This window comes from Microcebus murinus, chromosome 21 (genome assembly GCF_040939455.1).
Source record: "Microcebus murinus isolate Inina chromosome 21, M.murinus_Inina_mat1.0, whole genome shotgun sequence".
Classification (NCBI taxonomy): Eukaryota; Metazoa; Chordata; class Mammalia; order Primates; family Cheirogaleidae; genus Microcebus; species Microcebus murinus.
The window spans coordinates 19,726,899-19,749,497 of NC_134124.1; the positions used below are offsets into that span (position 1 = coordinate 19,726,899).

Below are 22,599 nucleotides of genomic sequence, written 5' to 3' on the forward strand. Positions count from 1 at the left end.
CTGAACAGAGCTTATCTAACACATATATTTTCTCAGTAAGGCACATCACAGCCTTCTTGGGCTCAGGAACATTAGACAGCACTTTAGCACTATATTTGAGGATCATTTAAACCAAAATCACAACAAGCCGGGTACAGTAGCTCACGCCTGTAATCCTAACACTCTGGGAGGCCCAGGTGGGAGGATCGCTCAAGGTCAGGAGTTCGAAACCAGCCTGAGCAAGAGTGAGACCCCCGTCACTACTAAAAATAGAAACAAATTAATTGGCCACCTAAAAATATATATAAAAAAATTAGCTGGGCATGGTGGCGCATGCCTACAGTCCCAGCTACTCAGGAGGCTGAGGCAGAAGGATTGCTTTGGCTCAGGAGTTTGAGGTTACTGTGAGCCAGGCTGATGCCAGGGCCCTCTAGCCCGGGCAACAGAGTGAGACTCTGTCTCAAAAAAATAAAATAAAATAAAATATAAAAGGTAGATGTCTGAGACTTATACTCTTCCCACCAAGATTTTATTTAGTAGGTCTGAAATGGGGCCTAGAAATTTGTTAAAAAAAAAATTTTTTTTTTAAGTTCCTACACGATAGTGATGTAGAGCTAAGTTTGACCACAGGAACCTGGAAATCTTTACTTTGAAGACTTGGGCAATATACTTTCTATTGGAGACAGTTGCAGGTCCTGCAATGCAAACTACAGAGAACATTGTTAAGATTGGGAAACTTGACGAATAGCAAAATGTAGGGGCTGCAGTGGTCCCTAGATCAAAAACTGCAGGTTGTGCAGCCTAGATTAGTCAGGGTTCTCCAGAGAAACAGAACCAAAATTAACTAACACACATCCCCAGAATATAGGAAATGGGGAAATTCTAAAAAAAGCTGTGGCAGAGATGGCAGGGTTGTGTCCCGAACACACATTCCACCCAGCCCCCTGGGGAACAGAACCCTTTGTTTTTTACCTGCACACACACACACACACACACACACACACACACACACAGCCACCAGGAATAAAGACTACATTTCCCAGCCCCTCTTGCCAAATTCTGACCAAAGAGATATAAGTGGGAGGTTTACCTACAACTTCTGGGAAGAGTCCTTAAAGAACAAGGGGGAGCCCTCCCTCTCCCCTTCCTCCTTCCTTCTGCCTAGCACAACCCTAATAGATGGAGCCCAGTAGCCATCTTGACCAACGAGGCAACCTTGGGGATGGAAGCCATTCAGGGCAGAGCAACAATAGTCCTGAGAGAAGCAATGGCCCCAGATACTGTGGAAAACTATGTGATCACCTCTAGGATTCCTGAAGGTGAGACAAATTTTAAGCTTATTTTGGGGTTTTCTGTTACTTGCCAAACCTAATTGTGACCAATTTAGCCAATAATAATATCTAATACTTACTGAGCAGCTAATATATGCCAGGCACTGTTAGGTAGGTGTAAGGGTACGCAGGTGGCACAGACCAATGAGGACAAAGAGTAGAAACCACAACAGCGGGGAAATGGTGGTTTAGGGACTGTCCCTCAGCCCGGGCATGAGAGGAATGGAGAACCTGTCTGTGGGTAACCTTTCTTTATTAGCATACTAAAACTCACAACCCTTAGTGCCATGACAGTCCCAGAGCCAGCCCAGCCATATAAGGACAGAAAATGGGAAGGTACATGATTCCGGGAATCTCCACCCACTTCCTCGAAAAGATATGAATATTCAACCCCCAGTTTAGCATATTATTAGGGATTAGCATAAAGAACAGACTCTAACCCTGGGGTGATGCTGTTCCTTACTGAGGCAGTCTGCTCTCCACCAACTTCGGGAGTGTACTACACTTACTATATTCTGTCTTTAAACTCAGAGCTTTTTCCACTCACAGGGACAGACCTACCAGTATTTCTCTCTCTGGAACTTACTTTAGCTTTGCAAGCTGCTTGGGTAGAAGTTCTTCGTGTCTGTCATCACTCCGTAGCACAAGCCCTGCTTATGACACTTCCATGCAAGGGGCCAAAGAACCAGGACATCTCTCTCTCTCTCTCAAAACCAACCCTGACAGCACTGTTACAAATGGTTTATATCTATTAACTCAGATAATCTTCACAACAATCCTAAGAGAGAGGTCACTATCATTCCCATTTTACAGATGAGTAAACTGAGGCACATTAAGGCTATGTAATCTTCCCAAGGTCCCCAGGCTGGTAAGTGGCAGAGCCAGGATTCCAGCATCCAGCACAGGCTGACTAGATCTAGAGTCACTCCCATCCATTATGCTGTACTGCCTCTTGATTCTGTAGGTCAAGTCATCCATCATCCATCTATCCATCCATTCAACAAGTACTAATCAAGAGCCTGGGCACTGAAAATTTTATGATGAGCCACATAGACGATTCCTTGTCCTTACAGAGCTTCTAGTCACAGAACAAGCAAGATATTTACAAGTACCTCACAGAACCCAAGGACAACAAGCTCAACCACCAGACCTTGGGGAGCAACGGAGGCAGGACTCTGCTCTAACCGCTCCCAGCATCCATCTCTCCGTACCAAGTGACACATTCATTGAAGAGAAACTGACCAGGGCAGTTTGAGCCATATGCCTAACCCAACATCTGTCTGCTACAATCAGGGGATGCTCATGGATTAAAGACCCAGTCACTGTCATCTGTCCCAGAGAATGGTGGTCATTGGAAATCACTTGGAACCATCTACCACATCCTCGAAAAAGAGCAAAGAGGAGAGAAGAGGGGCAGGAAGAGTTTTCCTAGGACTGTGACTGCTCGGCAGAGGGGCCCAACCCTGATTCTTTAAGGCTTGATGGGGTATAACCTCTCAATTTGGGCCTGATTGGATGGAAGGAGTGAGTCAGAGAAGGGGGAGGGCAGAGTAGTCAGGAGTGAGAAAGAGAAAGGGTAGGGGAACCTGGTCAAGAGATCAGGAAAAACCTTATAGTTAGGACCACAATTCCACTTCTGGCACTCTGATAAGGTAATAATCCTAAATAATGAAAAGAGTTTTATGTTTTAATATTTATACAGAACCACAAAAAAATATATCCAATTCTTGGGGAGCAAATGTAAATATGGTAGTAATAATACCAGCTAACATGTCTAAACCACTTATGATGTCATTAAGCACAGGTATGTGTTAAGCATTTGTCACCATCCATTTCATCAATCTTAAGAAGTGAAATAATTTGCTAATATAACAAGTAAGGAGTGGAGCCCAGATTTGTACCCAGTTCTGACAGCAAAGCCAACTGTCTTAAGTGCTGCAGAACTTGGAGTGTGACGGAGACGATAAAAATGGCAACTGTGAAGGCTACATAATAACATGAGGCAAGTTTACAATAAAGCATTCCTTGAAGGAAGACACAGAGTTATACACAAAGAATGGTTAAAGGCATGAGTCCTCCCCCCTCACCCTTACACACACACACACACACATACACACACAGAGTACACATAAGTCTGGGTGTAATCAGGAAACAGAAACACACAATAATTTGAACAGGAAAATATTAATAAAAGATGTATTGATTATAACAGGGGAGGGACTGCCTAGTAAAAAGAAAAGAGAACTCTAAAGAATACAGGAATAGCAGATATAAGGAGCAGCCACTACCTCAAGGCCTGAGATACAGCACCCAAGGAAAAGGACCAAGTTCCCCTCCAGCTAGGGGAAGCTGGAACTGAAGAAGCGGTGTGCACCACAGTAGCCCAGCACTGAATTCAAATGCTGTTTTGAAAACTATCTAAGTGCACCATATATGTGGGGAATGTAAAGCTTTTATCCATACCAATCAGCTTTGGAACCAGTATCACACCCTGCCTTATACAGATGCCCAGCTGTTTTCTGTATATACGTCTGTGAACTAAAATAAAATTTTAAGGCTCACCCCACCACCACCACCAGCTAACTAAATGGACCCCCTCATGTCCAAAGGAATATCCTAAAACTAAATTGCCTGCTAGGAGGAGGGAGGTTAGATATGCCTTATCATGCCCCTCTTCCTTCTTGGGGACACCCTTTGTAACCCATTAACAGGCATAAGAGTATGCAAGACAGCCGGGCGTGGTGGCTCACGCCTGTAATCCTAGCACTTTGGGAGGCCGAGGCGGGCGGATTGCTCAAGGTCAGGAGTTCGAAACCAGCCTGAGCGAGACCCCGTCTCTACCAAAAATAGAAATAAATTAATTGACCAACTAAAAATATATATACAAAAAAAAAAAAATTAGCCGGGCATGGTGGCGCATGCCTGTAGTCCCAGCTACTCGGGAGGCTGAGGCAGTAGGATCACTGAGCCCCGGAGATTGAGGTTGCTGTGAGCCAGGCTGATGCCACGGCACTCACTCTAGCCTGGGCAACAAAGTGAGACTCTGTCTCAAAAAAAAAAAAAAAAAAAAGTTAAAAAAAAAAAAAAAAAAAAGAGTATGCAAGACAAACCTGCAGGTCTTCAATTTACACAACAAATCTATGTCCTGTGGCTTATCTCTGATAACAGCTCCTTATGTTGAAACATTCCAAGCCTTCAGACAAAGCTTCATGTCTTTAACTAATTACAAGCCAAAGAATCTTTAAATCCACCTATGACCTGTAAGGCTCCCCCCCCTTCAAGATGGCCCACCTTTTCGGGCCAAACCAATGTATGCCTTCCACATATTGATCTGTGACTTTACCTGCAACCCCTATCTCCCTGAAATGTATAAAACCAAACTGTAACCAAGCCACAGCGAGTCCTCTTGCTCAAGTCTTCTTAGCAGTGGCTCCGGGTCATAGTCCTCAAATTTGGCTCAGAATAAATCTCTTCAAAATTATTTTACAGAGTTTGGCTTTTTTCCGTTGACATGTCTGAGCTCCCCAGTTAGAATATATTCTTTAAGGGTAAGGATTATGTTTCATTCTCCTCATATAGCCAACCCTACACTGAGTATACACAATGAGCTCAGTAATTTACTTTTGAATATATGAACTTTGAGGGAAGACTCCTATTAAACTGTGCCTTTCTTTCCATTAATTCTTTTCTACTGTAAAAGCAAAAATGTTTATTAAGGAAAATGCAAAGGTAGAACCAAAGGAGTAAAATATCAACCACATTCCTGCTACCCAGAAATAATCACTATTAGTACTTTGGTGTAGTTCTCATATACAAATAGTTGGGATTTTCTTTCTTTTTTTTTTAAACATAGATGTACACACATCATATCCCATGTGCAATCCTGCCATCCCATAACTATCCTGCAATTTTTACTTAACATAAAAAAGCATTTCTCCAACTCCTCACCAAATTTTGTGGAAGAACTCTTGGTGGTGAATTATTCTGGATACTACTAGAAAATGTTTACATTGATGTTGAAACTACCTTAAATGTTGACTATACAATATGCCATTCTGAAGATATTAGGTAGTTTCTTAACTTCCCTTTTGGAACTTTTAGGTTCTATTTTATTTTTCCTACTATAAATAATCCTATAATGAACATCTTATGGTTAAAATGATCTCTGGTGGGCCTATTTCCTAAGATGGCTGTCTCACACATAAAATTACTAGGTTAGATGGTGCAAATACCTTTACAAGTCACTGAGGAAAATTTAAGATCACAGGGCATCTCTTTCTAAACATGGAAACTGGTAGCTTTCCCTTTTTCAACACGACACTAACCCAAAGCTCTTTCTATGCCCTCTAGTACTAGCAAAATAGGAACACTTGCTCACCTATCACCTCTTCCCCTCTTCCTTCCCCGACAAAACACTACCCAACCCTAAAAGACTCGACGAGTCTTTTGGCCCTCGACGAGTCCCATCGGCCCTTTGGGCCTCATTTGTCCCCACGCTGCCCAGCTTGTGGGTGACCTGACTAGAGGCGCTAAAGGATTCCCAAAAGCATTTCCGGGAGGGGGGTGCCCTAGGCGCTGAACCCCAAGCGCAGGGGGATGGCAGGGCCCGGTCGCCTAGCCGGTAGGCAGGGAGGCTTAAAGCAACAGAACTAGAGGGAGGGCCCAAGCCACTTCAGCCCTTCCTCATCCCGATCCCCAGACTGGTCCTTGGTTCCCCATCCCCCATCTTTTCCCCACTTCCCTTGCAGCCCCTCCTCTTCCCCGCCGTTAACCTAGTCCACCCTACAGACCTTGTCCGGATTTCCGAATCTTCCCAGTTGGGAGGTCGCCCAAGGGGGGCGGGGGGGTCTCCTTCTTCCCCCTCCCCTTTTCTTCCGCACCGTCCAAGCCCGTCCTAGTCTCCACAGTCCGGGGTCTCCGCCGCCCCCAAGATTCTGACTACCTTGCAGGACCCCCATCAGACCCCCATCATCTCCGCATCTTTCTACGTAACTGTCAGGAATTGTCCCTCTGTCCTTCCCGCCATGACAGGCTTTCTGTCTTGTTTCACGCACCCTGCCTCCATCGGTCTGCGAGTCCTAAGGCCCTCGCCCTTTTGTTTTACCCAGTTTTGTCCCTCTCTCGTGACAGTAACTGTATCCCCTTTACGTCCCCCCTCACATGCCCCTCCTCCAAGTCTGTCCCTCTGCGCCTCCGCTCCTGTCTCCACTTCTGTCTGCTCCCGAACGTGTGTTCCTCTGTTCTTGGACTCTGGCCCTCCGTCCAGCCAGGCCCCCGCTCACCATCCCTCCCCGGGGCCGGAGAGTCTGCGGCCCGGTTCCCCTCCCTCGCTGGGGCAACTCTTCCTTCTTCCACTTTCTCTACTTTGAACCCATCCCAGCAGAGTCCAGGAAGTAGCCTGGCGCTGGAGACTGGCGGCGGTGGCGCCCAATGGGCTGCACCAGCGGCGGCGGCGGCCCCGCCCAGAGAGCAAATGCGGCCAATGGCTACATGAAGGCGGGACTTCCGCTGTCCCGAGGAGGGCGGGGGGAGCGAACTGTTGTGGTGCGGCGCGTTGGGCGGGCGGCGGCCGGGCGGCCCAGGGGCTGCCGCGGGACTCGGGGCGCAGCCGAGTGGCTGCAGGGGTGGGGCGGGCCGGACGCTCCGCGGGGCCCGGACGCCGCGGGTTCGAGGCCGGGCCCCGCGCGGGGAGGCCGCGCCACCCCGGGGGAGCTGCCCGGCAGCGAGTTTGCCCCACAGCCGAAAGAAGGCGGGAGCCGGCGAGGGCCTTCCAAACCCCCTGGCAACCTGGGCCCGGAGTCCCTGGGGAGCGGCCGCTTCCTGGGACGCCCTCCCGGACGCCCCTGCTGCAGGGTAGCGGTTCTGGGCCCCCGGCAGAAGGCGCCACCGGTGACCCCCGGCGGGGCCCTGCAAGCCGCGGGAGGCGACCCCGGCGCCTCGAGCGGGGAGGAAGGGGCTTCCGGAGGCGCGGGGCCGGGGGCTGAAGGAGCCGGGCCTCTGGGACGCGGGGCAGGGCAGCGCCCGGTCAGGAGAGCGACTCTGGGACTCTCGGGGGCGGGAGTGTCGGCGACCCGCCCCGCGGCGAGCGCGGCCGCGGAGTGGCCTGCAGGGCACCCTCGCCCGGAGGGGCCAGCCCGGGGCGGGGAGATGAACGGCTTCAGCACCGAGGAGGACAGCCGCGAAGGGCCCCCCGCCGCCGCCCCCGCCGCCCCGGGCTACGGCCAGAGCTGCTGCCTCATCGAGGACGGCGAGCGCTGCGTCCGGCCCGCGGGCAACGCCTCCTTCAGCAAGAGGGTCCAGAAGAGCATCTCGCAGAAGAAACTCAAGCTGGACATCGACAAGAGCGTGAGTGCTCCCCCGCCCGGGTCTGGGCCCCGCCGCCGGCCGCCGCCCCGGCTCGGGCCGGGACTCCCGGGCGCTCCCCGCTGTGGGCCTGCCGCCCCTTCTCTGCGAAACTGGGGAGTTGGACTCGGGGTTTCAAAGGCCGCTCCGGCGCTGACGGGCGCCGACTGCGATTCCGCCCGGATCCGGGAGGTGGGGGCGGGGGGCTGCGAGGGCTCGTCCTGCAGCGTAGATTTGACCGCAGTTTCCAACTTGTTTTGTTGGCTTAGATGTTAGAGCAGTGGGAGGTGGGTTCGTTTCGTTGGCCCATGAAGGAGCAAGAATCGGGGAGGCAGCGACGAAGGGACCCGGCTCTTCTCCAACTTCTCCCTCCTTCTAGGAACCCTGTTACCCCTTCAGACTGGGAAAGGTGGCAGCTACTTCCCTGTCTCCTGCGTCCTCAGCTTCTGCAGAGGGTCACCGTGCCAGCTGCTCCTCAGGCAGCTGTGGGAATGGGTTATTCTAGGATGTGGCAGAAACAAGGCCAAGGCCAGGTCTTGGGAGATGGCTCTTGCAGTCGAAGTGATTGGAAGGGAGAAAAAAAAAATCCATTTTCTTAGGGGTAGCTTCTTTTGACCTGCCTGGGTGGAGATTTAAATATGAATAGGATTGCCCTGCTCTTTGTACCTTATTACGGGAAGCTTCTCCTGTGTGATTTCACCACTTCAAGTTAACAATTCTAAAGATGTGCCTATTGTCAACTAATTAAGAACTTTTTAATTTGACATCTGTTGCTGCTAGCCTTATGTGACTGCTTCATGATTAGGAATTGGAAATAAGTTCAGGGGATATTTAATACTCAGGTAGACTGGCTGAGAGCTTAGGTGGGGTAACATCCATTCTCTTTTAAGACCACAATTTCTCCACAGTTGGGGGAAATCAGAGATTGCTTGTTAAACTGAAAGCTCCACTTTTCCGCTCTGATTTTACAGTTGAAACTGAGGCCCAGAGATAGGAAGTGATGGTGCCAAATACCCACAGCACCTAAGAGGCAGGTTAATTTCTTAAATGCATCACTGATTTACTTTCAAGCCCTATTCATATGTCTTGATTAAATCTTTAATAAATAAAAAAAATCTTCCCTGTCCTTAGTTTAGGCTCTTCCATCCCACCCCCAATTTTTTAAAAAGTTAATGGTTATAATACATTTGTAGCTTTTACATGGACAGGTGCTATTGTTAAATGGCTGGCTGCAGGTGAGCTAATAGCTTTCTTACTACAAATCTCTGTCAATGTATGTGTGAATGGAATTCATCTGAGAGCAAACAACTGGCTAGACACCAAGTTGGTCCCTGATTAGGTCACATGTTGAAGTGAAATGCGTAATTCTAGGACAGCAATGAGTTCATCCACTTGGAAATACTGCCTACCTTCTGTGTAGGTTGTTAGAAGCCTTTACTTGAGCAGCTTATAATAATTTCCAGTGTATAAAAAATAGAAACTTCCAGTCCTTTTAAACCTTGGATGTCTTCACATCTGAATGATTTTGATGCTGCAACTTGGGGCTCCATTCACCCACTGACACCATTGGAAAACCTCTGTTGAGCTGTTTTGATCGGTTCACACACTGTCTAGAAGAGAGGAAGTGTTAAGTGTAGCGCTAGCGTTCCCAAAAGGTAATGTTTCTGAAGGAGTAGGGTTTCGGGGTGGAATCATTCACAGTTTGTTCAAGGTGGTGTTGTGGAGTTATTATTTCTGAAAGGGATTCTATTTCATTCTCATAGGCTTGGGCAGGAATTCAATTCCAAGTAACTGCTGTGTTACAAGAATTTTTAGCTGTTGCAGAAAGTGAAGCAGAGGGAAAAATAACACTAGAGCCTTTGCTACTTACCCTCCTGCACTCACCTCACCCCCAAAGGCCACTGAGCTCAGAAATTTCTGGAAACCAGTATGTTCTTGAAAATGGTTAAGAGGAAAATGATTATTTGTCTTGTATAAGAATCTAGCAGAGAACTTTTAAAAATAACAGCACAGAAAATCCAACCCAGGCTGTTTGGCTCATTTTATATAGATAGTGTCAGTGTTCTGTGATCTATTAAGACATAATATACTTGCAAATATTCCTACAGTTAACATATTTTCCTGCTTTTTTCCTGAAGAAAATTAGAAGTTGAGAATAGTATAAAGGAAAATGTTGAGGTAGGAAAGGACATGTACCAAGGGTCAGAAGACCTGGACAACCTTGGCCAAGTCATTTCCCTACTCAGGGTGGCTTCATTTTATCCCTCTAGAAAATGGGATTGGGGCCAGTGGGGTTGTACTAGTCATTGCTAACTTCTTTTCCAGCTAGTATTCCATTATTTTAGTGTCCTGACCTGAAATCTCCCAGCCAAAGCTTCAGAAAATCGCCTATTCCGTCTATTGTTCTCCTGCCGAGCTTGTCATTCTGTGAACTTGAGGAGCAGTATAATCTCTGACTTTACATGCCAGCCCAGCTACCTCTCAGAGATGCAGAGAGTAGGCTTTGGTGTGCTTTCTTCTTGGAGAGAAGTATGTCCAATGTGGTATATACATCAACTAGGTGGGATTCTTTGGAATAGTGGCACATGATGTATTTGAAAGTCCTCTGACAGAGTTGACTCTGGCAAAGCTGTCCCAGTTTGTAACCATGTAAGTGGTGGCTTTTACTGGCTTGAGCTGTATTTAGATGTAGGGAACTGCCTATATTGATTCATCAGCATTTATTGAGTACCTGCTGTCTGTAAAACACCATCACAGTATAAACTTAAAACTACTCGTGACTCACTAATCCAGCCACATGAAAGTGATAATTCATCTGAATAAACAAACAGTTTTCATTATTTCCTCCATGAAAAGGTCTGAATTGGTGCTGATTTCCTGCCAGCTTACTTTTATCTTTAAGGATTTAAGGAGTAAACTCAAATTTAGAAGTCTCTCCAGAACATTTGTGCAACATCTGTTTAAATATCAACAACCCCAAGTCATTTACACAGGCATTCAATTTCTGTAAGGTCTTTGCATTGTTACCCCAGCCAACTCTGGAGGATTCTTCACATCTTAGCTGCTATTGCCACCTTTACTTACTAGAATGCCTCTAGCCTGTATTAGAAAATTAGCAGTAGTGTCCACCTTCTTTTATGTTGTTCTACCTTGGAGAATTTCCACATCTCTTTCCACTTCTCTTCGTGGATTACATGGGAGGTAATGCAAGAATTATAAATTGACACATGGAAGTGGAGTTTTTCAGAGAGTTATCTTACAGTAGTAGCTATTGTCAATGTAAAAATAGGATGTCCCACATACCGATAACCACAGCCCCTGCTTTCCTCCTCTGCAGGGAGGAAATGCTTTACAGCTCATTGTAAGTTCATAACTCCTGCAGGTCTTCTGAAAATGTTGCATCACTCCCTGTCTTGTTTGAAGGAAAATCTAAGCTGTTCACATGCTCCCCAACCCCCGAATTTTTCATTATGCTCCTATGAGCAGTCACTGTATACCCCAGGCCTTCTCACTCACCCTTTCTGTCATCCTCCTTGGAAACTCTGAATCTTGGGTTTCCTTCCCATCTGAAATGCTTCCTACACATCCTCCCTTCTAGTCAGGGCCCTTCACAGAAACCATCTCATTTGCCAGTATCTCTTCCTTTGCTGAATCTGTACCAATTATTGTCTTTACCCTTCCATGGAGACTTGGTTTACGATACACTGCCAAATGTGGTGTTCATGTGCCTTGTACATGTTTCTTGTTCTACAACTTAGTAGTAAGCTTCTGCAACTTGTGGCTGACACCTTGTTCTTCTATCTCTCCAATGCCTTGCAATGGAGAGAAGCCCCATAATTTGACAGATACCTATTGCTGCTTCCAAGCAACTGGCAACTCTGACTTTGATTTCCTTCCTATCAGGTAAGGCACCTCTATATCTGCGATTTCCACAAAAATTTCATCCAGAGTGTCCGAAATAAAAGGAAGAGGAAGACAAGCGATGATGGTGGAGATTCTCCTGAGCATGACACTGACATTCCTGAGGTAAAGGTCAAACAAATCAGCTTGAGAAAGCTGAAAGAACGGATTTTAAACTGATCCTTACCTCCGGCCTGGTCTGCCTTTTGTGCTAAGAAGTAATTTTAGTGCTCTTTGTTTTGCTGCTGTTTATTTGAAAAGTGAACTTAGAATCATAGTAATATTGCATCTGAGAGCTAAAAGCTTAGAAATCTACTGGTCTGACAGCCCTGTCATTTTATAGACAGGCACAGAGACCCAAGATCACATATATAGTTTGGAAGCTGCAGTCTCGTGCCCTTTCCAGTGGACCACACTGCCTTTCCTTCAGAGGCCCCTGGTAAATGCTTACTTATAACCACAATGTGACATTTTTTAAAACCTTAATTTTTTCCTTTAAAGTTACAGGCTGAGTATGTATGGGTTGGGGGAAATATCTTCCCCTTTTTTCTATTCTATAAAATGAAGGTGTAAGTTGTCAGTTCACACCAGCTCTGAGTTTCTGTCACTCTGATTCTTTGGTTCTGGGTCCAGGCTTGTTCCCCAGGCTCCATTTCAAAGCCCATTAGTTTTACTGGGCCAGAGTTTCTCAACCTTGGCACTATTGACATTTGGGGCCACATATTTCTTTGTTGTGGGGCTGTACTGTACATTGTAGGATATTCAGCAGCATCCCTAGGTTCTAACCACTAGATGCCAGTCACACCGCCCCCTGAGTCGTGACAATCAAAAATTATCTCCAGATAGTGCCAGGCATCCTTTGGGGGGGGGGGCGGGCAAAATCGTCCCATGTTGGAAACCACTGCACTAAACTGTGAGACGCAGGCTTCGCAAACCGGAAGGCTGTCTTCCCTTCAAGGTGCCAGTGTCTATTAAGTGAGACTTCAGGAAGGAATATTGGATTTTCTTTCTACCTAAATTGTTTTCACTTAAGACTCAGCAAAAGAAGAACCGTTTACAGTGTACATTGAATATTTGATACATGAATATTTCATAAGGCAAATGCCTATTAGCACTCAGAGTGAGAATGACTGTGTGGGAATAGAAAGAGTAGGTGGGCCTTTATCTGCAGATGTGGAGGAAACCTTTGAAAATCTGGCCTTTTCCCTCTGCCCCTCCCTGTGTCCCCTTTTTCAACATTAGTTTACGGTATTTTGCTATTGCCTTTAGCATTATTATTATTTTATAAAGAAATGGATGTATTTGATTTCTAAATGCTCATCACCAACAACAACAAAAAAGGTTTTGAGGAATGTTTTAAAAAGAATGAAGGACTTTGGTCCCTCATATTGATCATTCATTTTGTTTTTAAGTGCTCTCCACCTGCCTGAAGCAAGAAACATCTCTTTTAGAGGCAGGTAAAGGCAGCCCAACTTTCTGGGCCTTCAATATTTCATGACTGTGCAGCTTTCCTCTTTTCCTGTTTTAGAAAAAAGGGGGGGTCCCTTCCCCTCTGTTCTCCAGTCATCTGCAGAGACCCTGACCCTAACCTGCTGGTTTGTACATTCACTACAGTAGCTTTTGAGCTTTCTCTGGAGTGTTGTTAAGGATTCTCATACCTAAAGGCTGAGCCTAGGGAAGAACTATTTGAGAGTAACAGTTCTTCCCATTGTCCTCCTTCATGCCCCTCTGTCCAGCCTGCTGCCTAGTTCTGGCATGTCTTCTTCCACATGTCTGTCTGGTTGTTGCCTTTGCTTTCCGTCCTTGGTATCCCTCTCTAGCATCACCATCCCTCCAGAGGTCTATTTCGTCTCATTTCTGGATCATTGCTATAGCATCTCCCACTGCCCCCCACCTCCCCCCATCAGTCTTACCTACCACCCCCTGTCTTCCTGCAACATCACCCTCCACCACCTAGAAACGACTCCTGATTTTCTTACCGTGCTACCATCCATTCTCACTTTCTAAACCCACTGTGACTGCCTGTGACCACCCCCAACCCATCTAGTCATCTCCCGGCTTTCCATGCTCATGATCTCCCTCATCCCCTGCTGTATTCCTCACTGCCTTTGCAGACCCTGCCCCTCTTTAGCTAAGCTTCGCCTCCATCAGCCTTCTGGGATCAGTCCCTCCGAGCTAGAACTCTTTTTCCACTGTTGTTTTTATCCTCCCAGCCAGTTACTAGTACTCAATGGACCATTTCTAAGACCTCTTTTGTAGCCCTCCCCATCCTCACCCCTACCTAGTATAATGCTAGGCACATAGTGGGCTCTCATGGAGTCCTGGCTGATTGGGTGATGTATAACATGTTTCTCCTTTTCTCTCTAGGTCGATCTGTTCCAACTGCAGGTGAACACTCTACGGCGTTATAAACGACACTACAAGTTGCAGACCAGACCAGGCTTCAATAAGGCCCAGTTAGCAGAAGTAGGTAGACAAAATTGCCCTCTAAAAAGAGAGAGCCCGCATTGTGCTTGTTTAGATGGTGACCCAGATTCTCCTCTACTGCTATGTGTATCTGCTAATTGTAACCTCCTCCACAGTTCTGGAAGCAACTCTCCATTTCTCTTTTGCATAACTTAGAATCCCACAGCTTTAGACGTGGAAAGGCCCCAGTTCCAGAAGGAAACCATGGCACAGAGAGGAAAGGACTTGCTTAGAGTCACACAGCAAGTTGGGGAAGTAAAATTGAGTCAGGAATCTCAGGACTCCTAATTCTAAGTCCTTAGTATTCTTTTATTTGTTCATTTGTTTGAATCTTTTTTGTAAGATTCTGTGTAGATACGATCCTTTCTGCACATCAGGTATGTCAGATTAATCATCCCAAAACCTTTGCTGATGTTCTGGAGGAGTTATTTTTCTTTCTTTCTTTTCTTGATTTCTTCTACTCTGGTATTAATAATGGAAGTATTTACTATAGTGAACGGCACCCAAGAAAGTTTTCTCCTGCTGAGTTCTTAACACAGTTTGGAGGGGGGAAAATGCTCCATTGGCCATTTTTTTTAATATACTCACAGCCTGGCCTGATACTTCTGTCCTTGGCATTCATGTGGGTATTCTCTCATCCCTCTTTTCTTAATATGTTTTTCTGCCTATTGTTATAGAAAATTTAAAAAATGGAGAAAAGAAAAATACAATTCTACCATCCAGAGATAACCACTCTTTATTCTAGTTCTGTCTTTTTATCTATTCTAACCACCTTGATCCAGTCAGACCTTTCCTTACAGGCTCACAGCATGGTTGGTTTGGGGTCTTTCCTTTAGCGGTTTCTTGCCAATCCATTGTTTTTTCTTAAACATTTCCTTCACCGGTGTCCTGATAAAATATAGGAGCACACAAGCCTCTCAAATTTATAGGAGCCTTGTAACAAACATTACCCCTTTGCTGCTCTTTACCCCTGGTGGAAGAGATAGGGTAAGGTGGGGCAAGAGGAGATTTACATTCTCAGAACTTGCAAAGTGCCAGGAATATGCAGTAAATGATGAGTTTTCCTTCAAATCTGATGTATCTTTTAAGAGGCAGTTATGTACTATTTAAAGGAATTCTTGGGTTCAGATACTTACATCTGTTCAATTGGCTGTTCATTTGACTCAATTGTAAAAAGAGACATTTCTACTCAGTCCCAAGACCTGAGAGGTTTGGTGGCAGCTGGCCAACCAGAGCAGTCCCAATCTCTTCCTTCATGGAGGATGACCATGAAATTATACCATCAGTGGTTGGTTGGCTGCCACTGAAATAGAACTGTACCTCAGTAGTGTTGCAGGTTAAAGGGCCACTTTGGAAGCCTGGAATCCAAACTACCTAGACTCCTGGGGAAGAAAGGCTTTCGGAGTTCTGTAGTACTGCAGGAAGTTCTGCAGTAGTCATAATTCCCTTTATAGCACTGGAAGCAACTGTGCCCTCTTTTGCACAATTTAGAATTTGTGGCCCGATTTATGCATGGTTTAAGGGAGTTTGTTTTTTTTCCCCCACATAGACTGTCAGCCGACACTTCAGGAACATACCTGTGAATGAAAAAGAGACCCTTGCCTACTTTATCTACATGGTGAAGAGTAACAAGAGTAGGTTGGATCAGAAATCAGAGGGCAGCAAGCAGCTTGAGTGAGGATGAAGCACATCTTAAAGGAATGAAGTATAATGCTTAATGCACAGGTGATGTCTGCTACATTTAAGCCCATAAAGACTGTTTAATTTTATTGTAAATAAAGTTTGAATGATAAATACTGTAAATCTTTTTGATCAGGAGGATTATATTCTCATTCAGCATGTGTATAGAAAGACTTTCTTTTAAGATAACTTCTGGACTAAAAAAACAGGATCATAAAAAGAATTAAAGAAAAACTATGTATTGCAGCATTCAACAAAGCATTAAGTCAGTCCTACTGGAAATGTGGAATAAGAAATGTTTTGGTAGTCATCCTATAATACCAGGCTGCCACATGTGAGACGTGCAGCAAGGTGCAGTCGACGGTGGAGGTGCATGAGCAGACCCAAGTCTGGACTTGCATGCTGCCCAATGGGGACTTAGACTTCCCATCCGCTTTGTTACCAGCTTTGTTGTTTATCAGCAGATCAGTTTGACACTGGTCCCCCTTGCTCTCGCTGTGCCTTGTACCCAGTAGGCACTTAATCAGTATTTATTGGCTAATTGAGCTGTCACTAACAGTGCCAGCCTTGTAACATCTGTTTCACACCTCTTGTTACTGAGACCTCTGCCATTGCTATTGCTTGCCATTAACTGCTAGAGTGTGGAGGAAATCCTGATGCACCAATAAGGAAGTTTCAAACCAAACAAGGATTTCAGGACATTTGCATGCCCAAAGCTCTATTTGTCGAGGTTCCAGAAACACTGATGCCAAGACCCTCACAGAAGACCCAGTCCTTTGTACACCCCTCCATGCTTCACTCTTTGAGATGAAGTTATAGATTATGACTTCAGCCAAGCTCATGGGCAATAAATGCTTTGACAAGCAGAGATATTTAGTGGTTTGGGGCTAATGTTTTCAGAAGTATTAATCCCTAGTTCACAACCACCACAAAATCTGCCAAGGACCATATGATTCCTGCTCAGAAGTCCAGCCGTGGGATTGAAAACCTGGCTGGCCTTGACTCACTGGGCTCTGGTCAGCAGCAAATCATGCGTTTAAGCAACAAAGTTCAGTGCCATCTCATGCTCATTTTTGTGAGCAATTCACCTCCCTCTTAGGGAGAAAGATTGCTAAAATAGTTTTTTTTTAAGTATGCATAATTACCTGCTTATTTTTGTTCAAAAAAGTGGATTCCTCAATCTAATTCTATCAGAGCCAAAGTATCTTGTGAAAACAAAGCTTTATATCCAAAAAAACATGCTTTTGCAAAATTCTCTAATCAATGTGATGGGGGCAGAGAGTGTGGGTAGGTGGGTGGGAGAAAAAGAAGAAAAGGATTTGCATTCTAATTTATGACCATCTTGATATATATTATATTCAAAGGTGTTATTTTCCTACTCAGTTTCAATTCTGAGTTCTTTCTTAAGCCTTAAATAATAAAAGGAGCAATGGACAGCCTGGCCTGGCAGAGAGTTTCATAGATGGCTTAATCTGAGCACCATCAGAGAGAAATCAGCATTAGCCCCCCACTGAGCAGAGCGGCAGAATAGGTGTCAGTTCTGTGAAACAGTACCATGCTTTCTGTGGAATGGGGACAGGGCCACCCCTCTCACTAAAATGCAGTGTGTTCCATTGCAGCAAAGCTTTCGCCCATATTCAATGCATGTCTAGCAGATTGCAGCCTTTTTAATTAAATATATGTAAATGAATGTACATAGAATATACTCTGGACTGCAAGGGGATCCTATTTTGATACACCTCCTGGCTGGGATGGTATGTCAAGGTGCTCTGTGAGTGTTTTCTGTCATTCAGATGCAGTGTATAGTTAGATAATATCTACTTCCAGCTGAAGGATGTTGATATGGGCATCAAGAAGGCTCATCAAGTGTTGGAGTCTGGGGGCAGTTGGAGCCTGCAGGTTAAGGCATCCTTAATCTGCTGCATGGAAATGTCCATATCTTTTTTGAGAAAGAAAGTGTATCATGTATCTTTCTGAAATTTAAACCAAAATTGTGGGTATGTAGGTCATGTCACTGTTTCCTTAACAGCAAATCTGTTTTCCCAGTTGAGAGAGACAGCAGTACATTTCTGCACAAGAATATGTGGCGTTAGGATCCATCTGTTCAAGTGTGTCTGTAAGAATGCTTTGTTCCAAAGCGAAACCTGGGGAAACTTTTTACCTTCACTTAGATGCTGTGCGTACTCGGGTCCCATGTCATCTTTGCTCTAAAGAGAAGTGCTTTTGCAAAGTGGAGGTTGTGGATATCTTTTCAACCTTAAAACAGGCCAGGTGAGAGAAAAAAGACAAAGCTATGTAATTTATGTCTTTCTCGTGTCCAGAAGTCTGTTCTTTCATCGAACCACTAAACCACTTGCCTTAGCCTCTTCTGCAGATTCTGACGGCTTATCTGTGGGCCTGTGAGAAATGGCCAAGCTCTCCAAAGCAACAGGGTCTGGCTGCAGGGAGCAGTGGGGCTTGGGGAAAGCAGTGTTCATTTTGGCTGCCTGCATTTTTATACCACCTGTCAAAGACTCTTGCACTTCTTTCCACCTGTGACGTTGCAGCATTGCCTTCTTTGCTCTTGGTGCTCCTGGGAAAAACTGGAATTTCAAATCCAGAACTGGCATTATCTTCTTAAAAGGGTGTGTTTCCTGCCTCAGTTCCAGCCTGGTATGGTTCTTTCATATGCCCTGAAGTTTGTCACATGGAAACATCAATATCCCACCATTCGTGTTATTTTGTTTTAAGATTTTTCAAAAACAAATGGACAAACTTCTTACTTCAAGGAACAAACTCTTAGGTTGGCCACAGCATGTGAAAAAGATCATAACTGAATCTCATGAAAGATTGAAAACCAAAGGATTCAAGACCAGTGTTATAAAATGAAGAGGAATTTTACTTATGTGTTATAGCTGCCAAGTTGTTAGATGTTCCTGTCTTAGCAAAATAGGCTAGCCTTTCAGAGAACAGATAGTAACAATTGTTTGCAGCTGAAATGTTGTATCTAACCTTGGTTTCTGGCTCTTTATTTTGTGGGAACTTTTTGGTTAATATCCGACAGGGCAACTGCCAAATGGAAGGGAGAGGGTGGGGGAAGGAACTTGTTCTGGGGCCCTTGCCTGTTGATGTACACTGTGGCAGGTGTGGATCCCAGAGTAGTTGCTTCATGGAAATCACCTGAGGGCTCTCAGGCATTACAGAGACAAGATCCAAAAGTTGGGAAAGGGCCTCTAAGTCATCCAGTCTAGTCTCCGCACAGGTGCTGACATTCTGCCTACCACCGTCCCACCAAGGGGTTGAGCACTCTGGGCTTAAACACCTCTGAGGACAGAGAACTCACTACCTCCTGGGGAAGCCGTTCTATCTTTGTAAACCTCTGGCTTTTCTGTGTTCTCTGTAGTTTCCATTTTAGTGTCTGCCCCATGGGGGCCACATGGGACCAGTTATTCTCTTGGCAAAGGACCTGATTGCTGGCACTGTTCAGAAGCATAGCATTTGTCTTTTGGAAAGGAGCAGCTAGGAAACAGACACTTTGGTGTCCTGACTGTCCTTACGTTTGAGTATTTATCCGCTTAGTTCCTTATTGGAGAATGTTGAGAAAACCCCATCAGCCAACTTAACACTTACTGGTTCTTGCTGGTGGAGGGGAGAAGGTGATGTTATCAGCCTGCTTAAAAAAATATCCTCAGACAGATGAGGCTTTAGTTCTGTGCTTGTGCCACAAAAACTGTTGTTAACAACATCACTTAGGACAAACTTCAGCTAGAAGATTTTAAAATGATCTCATTGCTTTGCAAGGAGTTTAAAAGGTTCTGTGTACCTTAAGATTCCTATAAGGACTTCACACATTGTTTTTACTGAGAAAGCAAAGCTTAGGAACTTGGGGATGAGAGCTGCGTGTGTTAGTAGAAGTGCCATATTTTCAAGCTGGGAAGTCCTTAAAGGTGGCTATTGTTCAGTCATCCATTTTTAGAGATGAGGAAACTAAAATTCAAGAAGACTTGCCTAAGGTCACATGGCACTTTCATAACTAACCTCCAATCCTCTTGACCTGTCCAGCACTCTTCTCACTCTCTGACTTGCAGGATGACTAATCCAGGCTAAAATAAGATGCCCTCAGATTCTTGAGACCTTGTAACAGAGCAGAAGTTCCCAGGACCAACCTGGCTCTCAGGGACTGTGAACTGACCTGCAGAACTCAAGGTTGAGTGAAATGATTAGGCCAGATGAGTTTTGCAAAACAAATCTAGCCTATAATTTAAGATCAGGAAAAGCCTAGTGGGAGACATAGTATTATCCTAGAACTTAAAATCTCATGAAATGGGCTTTGTCTGCAATCTCTTGGTCAGACTTCTACCTTCCAGGCAATCCTTTGAGGTTGTATCATTCAGTTGGCCCTGACTTCTGGGCCCTGTTTCTGTGCTAGGCTGTGAAACTAATGGACAGGTGAGCTCAAGATCGTGCCCTGGGAAACATGGTGCTTTAGGGTGCCTTTTTATTCCTTTCATTGTACTACAGACTGTTTTAAGTTTATGGTTAGGAAGGGTAAAGTTGTTCTGATGTTTTAAGGTGGAATCCAGCCTGGGGTGCAAGGTATAACTGTTCTTGACGTAGAAATGTCCACAATCGTTTATTTCATCTAGCTTGCATCTTAAAACACAAACCCTTCAGTTGCTTTCACTTAATGAACGTGTTTGCCAATGACAGAGGGTTGTGTAGGATCCCTGTTTTACATTTCTATTGTCTCTTATGCTCATCAGAGTGTATTTGGGGTATGGGTTTTTTTCCCCATTTTGTAATGCCTTATTGAAAAGTAAGTGCCCTTCCATTCCAGGCCTCCTCATATTGTACTTATTTCCTGCCAAATTTGGGGGATCATTTGTATTTTGATTTTGTAATCTATGGCTCTGTACTGTTGAAAGGCTCTCAATTCTATGGGGTCTCCTTAGTATGTATGTGACTTTTCATGTTGCAATATCACATAGATGGGATGGCCCAACTTTCGCTCTTAATAAACAATCTGAATGAGCAAGAAACACACTCTGCTGTCCCCTTTGAATTTCTACATAGAATACAGATGCTTTCACTTCCACATTTGCACTGGCTGTGTATTACAATGATAATGACAATGATCTTTCCTCCCAGCTCCAAGTACTAGCACCCACATTCTCAGTGCACACCGAGTGCATTTAGATCCCAGGAGGGTGGGTCCCGGTTCCAGTCCTGCTCTCCCACTCACTCACTTGGCAAGAGACTGACCGGGTCCAACAGCGTGGGGCTCGACTTCGGTGTAATGTATCACTCTCTGGGTCTTTAGTTATCTGTCTATAAAATGACAGTCCTAAATAAACTGAATGAAGAACTGCAAATTAAAATGCCTTCAGAGGCAAGCTACAAACTGAAAAACTCAGGTGCCTTCTAAGGGCAGCCACTACTCAGCTCCCACCTATTGTTGTCACGTGGGAATGCTAGCCCTGTGTGGCCAGATCTTGTAATTTGACCAGAGGAACTGGAAATGCAAACCTTCATATAAATATCACCATGTTTAAATGTCTCAAAAACTAATTTTTAACAGTATATGGATTGGTGTTACTTTCCGGGCAAGTCCAGCACGTTACAGCTTGAGAAGCCGGGGCTGTGTAACTGAGCCTTACTGATGGAGGGCCCTGAGGTCGAGCGAGATGCAGCCCCTTGTCCAGCCTCACACCTCTGGGAAAGAGCAAAGGCAAGCCTCAGGCTCAGGTCTGTCCTTTCAAATCTGTCACTAGTACCACTCTACCACACCTTTGTCATCAGCAGAATGAAAGGGAAGAAATGCAATAAATATTTCCCTTTATCATATTAGTTAAATAGATGTAATACATCCTAGCTCTAAAATTTTAAACCTCACAGAAATTTAAAAAGTGCGGAACCTCCCCCAACCACATCCTCATCCTCTGCCATCCCACTCTCCTGTAAATGGCGTGGAGAGTGACTTTTCATGAGATATTTGTAGGAGCAGGGAGTCCTGGCTCTCACCAAGAGCCTGCAGGATTAGTGTTGCATTGTGCCGAAGGACACCATCATTTATGGGGTCCTTGAGTTGACCTTTAGAAAGCCAAAGGAAGTTCCAATGTTCATGCCATACTGTCTCTTCATTGGAGGCACAGAATAAAAAGTCGTTTCCCCACCTGTCAGCCGCCTTCCCATTCTTTTACACCGTATCTAACCCTGAGGAATGCCTGCTGTCCTCGAACCCCTCACACTCTGCTGTGCCCCCAGCCGTCCCCAAAACTGGCTGACCCTCTGCTGGAGTAAATATTCCTCGAGGATCCACAGGCATCAGTGTGAATGGACGGTTGAAGCCACATTTTAATAATATACCATGAAAACAGAAGTTTCACTAGGAATGAGACATCTTTAAAAAAAAAAATAGAGCTTTAGAATACTGAATATCAGATCCTCTGAGGCCCAGCCTTTTTGAAAGTGACACTTGCTATGCCACACCCCCAGGAGAACCCCCTAAGAACTCTGTTGCAATGCCAATTCCTGGACTCTCATTCTAGATCCTCAGACTGAAAAGCTCAGGGGCTAAATTCAAGGAATATGACTTGTTTAATTTCCCCAGGTAAGATTTAAGCTCAATAAAGTTGAGAAGCACTAATCTGGTCCAGAGGTTTCCCAATCCCAGTCCAGAGATGAACAGCTTCAGCCTCATCTAAATACTGGTTAAAACCTCCCCCTGATCAGTCTTCTCAAGTGGAGCCCAGGAAACTATATTTTTACAAAATCCCCTTGGGAATTTATTTACACATCCAGGTTTAGGAACCACGGAGTGCAACCCCCTAAGGCCCAGGTCAGGAATGTAGCTATGTTCAACATCAGACAGCTCAGAAGTGTCAGAGCCTGAGCAAATATAGTGACATGCACACAGAGACGT

The 22,599-nt window shown here is 45.2% G+C and overlaps 1 protein-coding gene across 1 annotated transcript; it reads left to right on the plus strand.

Moving 5' to 3' along the window:
• Positions 1 to 6,840: 6,840 nt before the first annotated feature.
• SAP30L (SAP30 like) lies at positions 6,841 to 20,720 on the plus strand. The gene is made up of 4 exons (XM_012755493.2): positions 6,841 to 7,655; positions 11,556 to 11,678; positions 13,920 to 14,018; positions 15,568 to 20,720. The coding sequence occupies exons 1-4, from the start codon at positions 7,458 to 7,460 to the stop codon at positions 15,694 to 15,696; spliced, it is 549 nt and encodes a 182-aa protein (XP_012610947.1). The 5' UTR covers positions 6,841 to 7,457; the 3' UTR covers positions 15,697 to 20,720.
• Positions 20,721 to 22,599: the final 1,879 nt, after the last annotated feature.

Bases quoted from the DNA above. Each gene is read 5' to 3' on its own strand.
- SAP30L (XM_012755493.2), top strand. From the start codon at position 7,458: ATGAACGGCTTCAGCACCGAGGAGGACAGCCGCGAAGGGCCCCCCGCC. The intron at 7,656-11,555 runs GTGAGTGCTCCC...CCTTCCTATCAG, and splicing joins AGCTGGACATCGACAAGAGC to GTAAGGCACCTCTATATCTG. The intron at 11,679-13,919 runs GTAAAGGTCAAA...TTTTCTCTCTAG, and splicing joins ATGACACTGACATTCCTGAG to GTCGATCTGTTCCAACTGCA.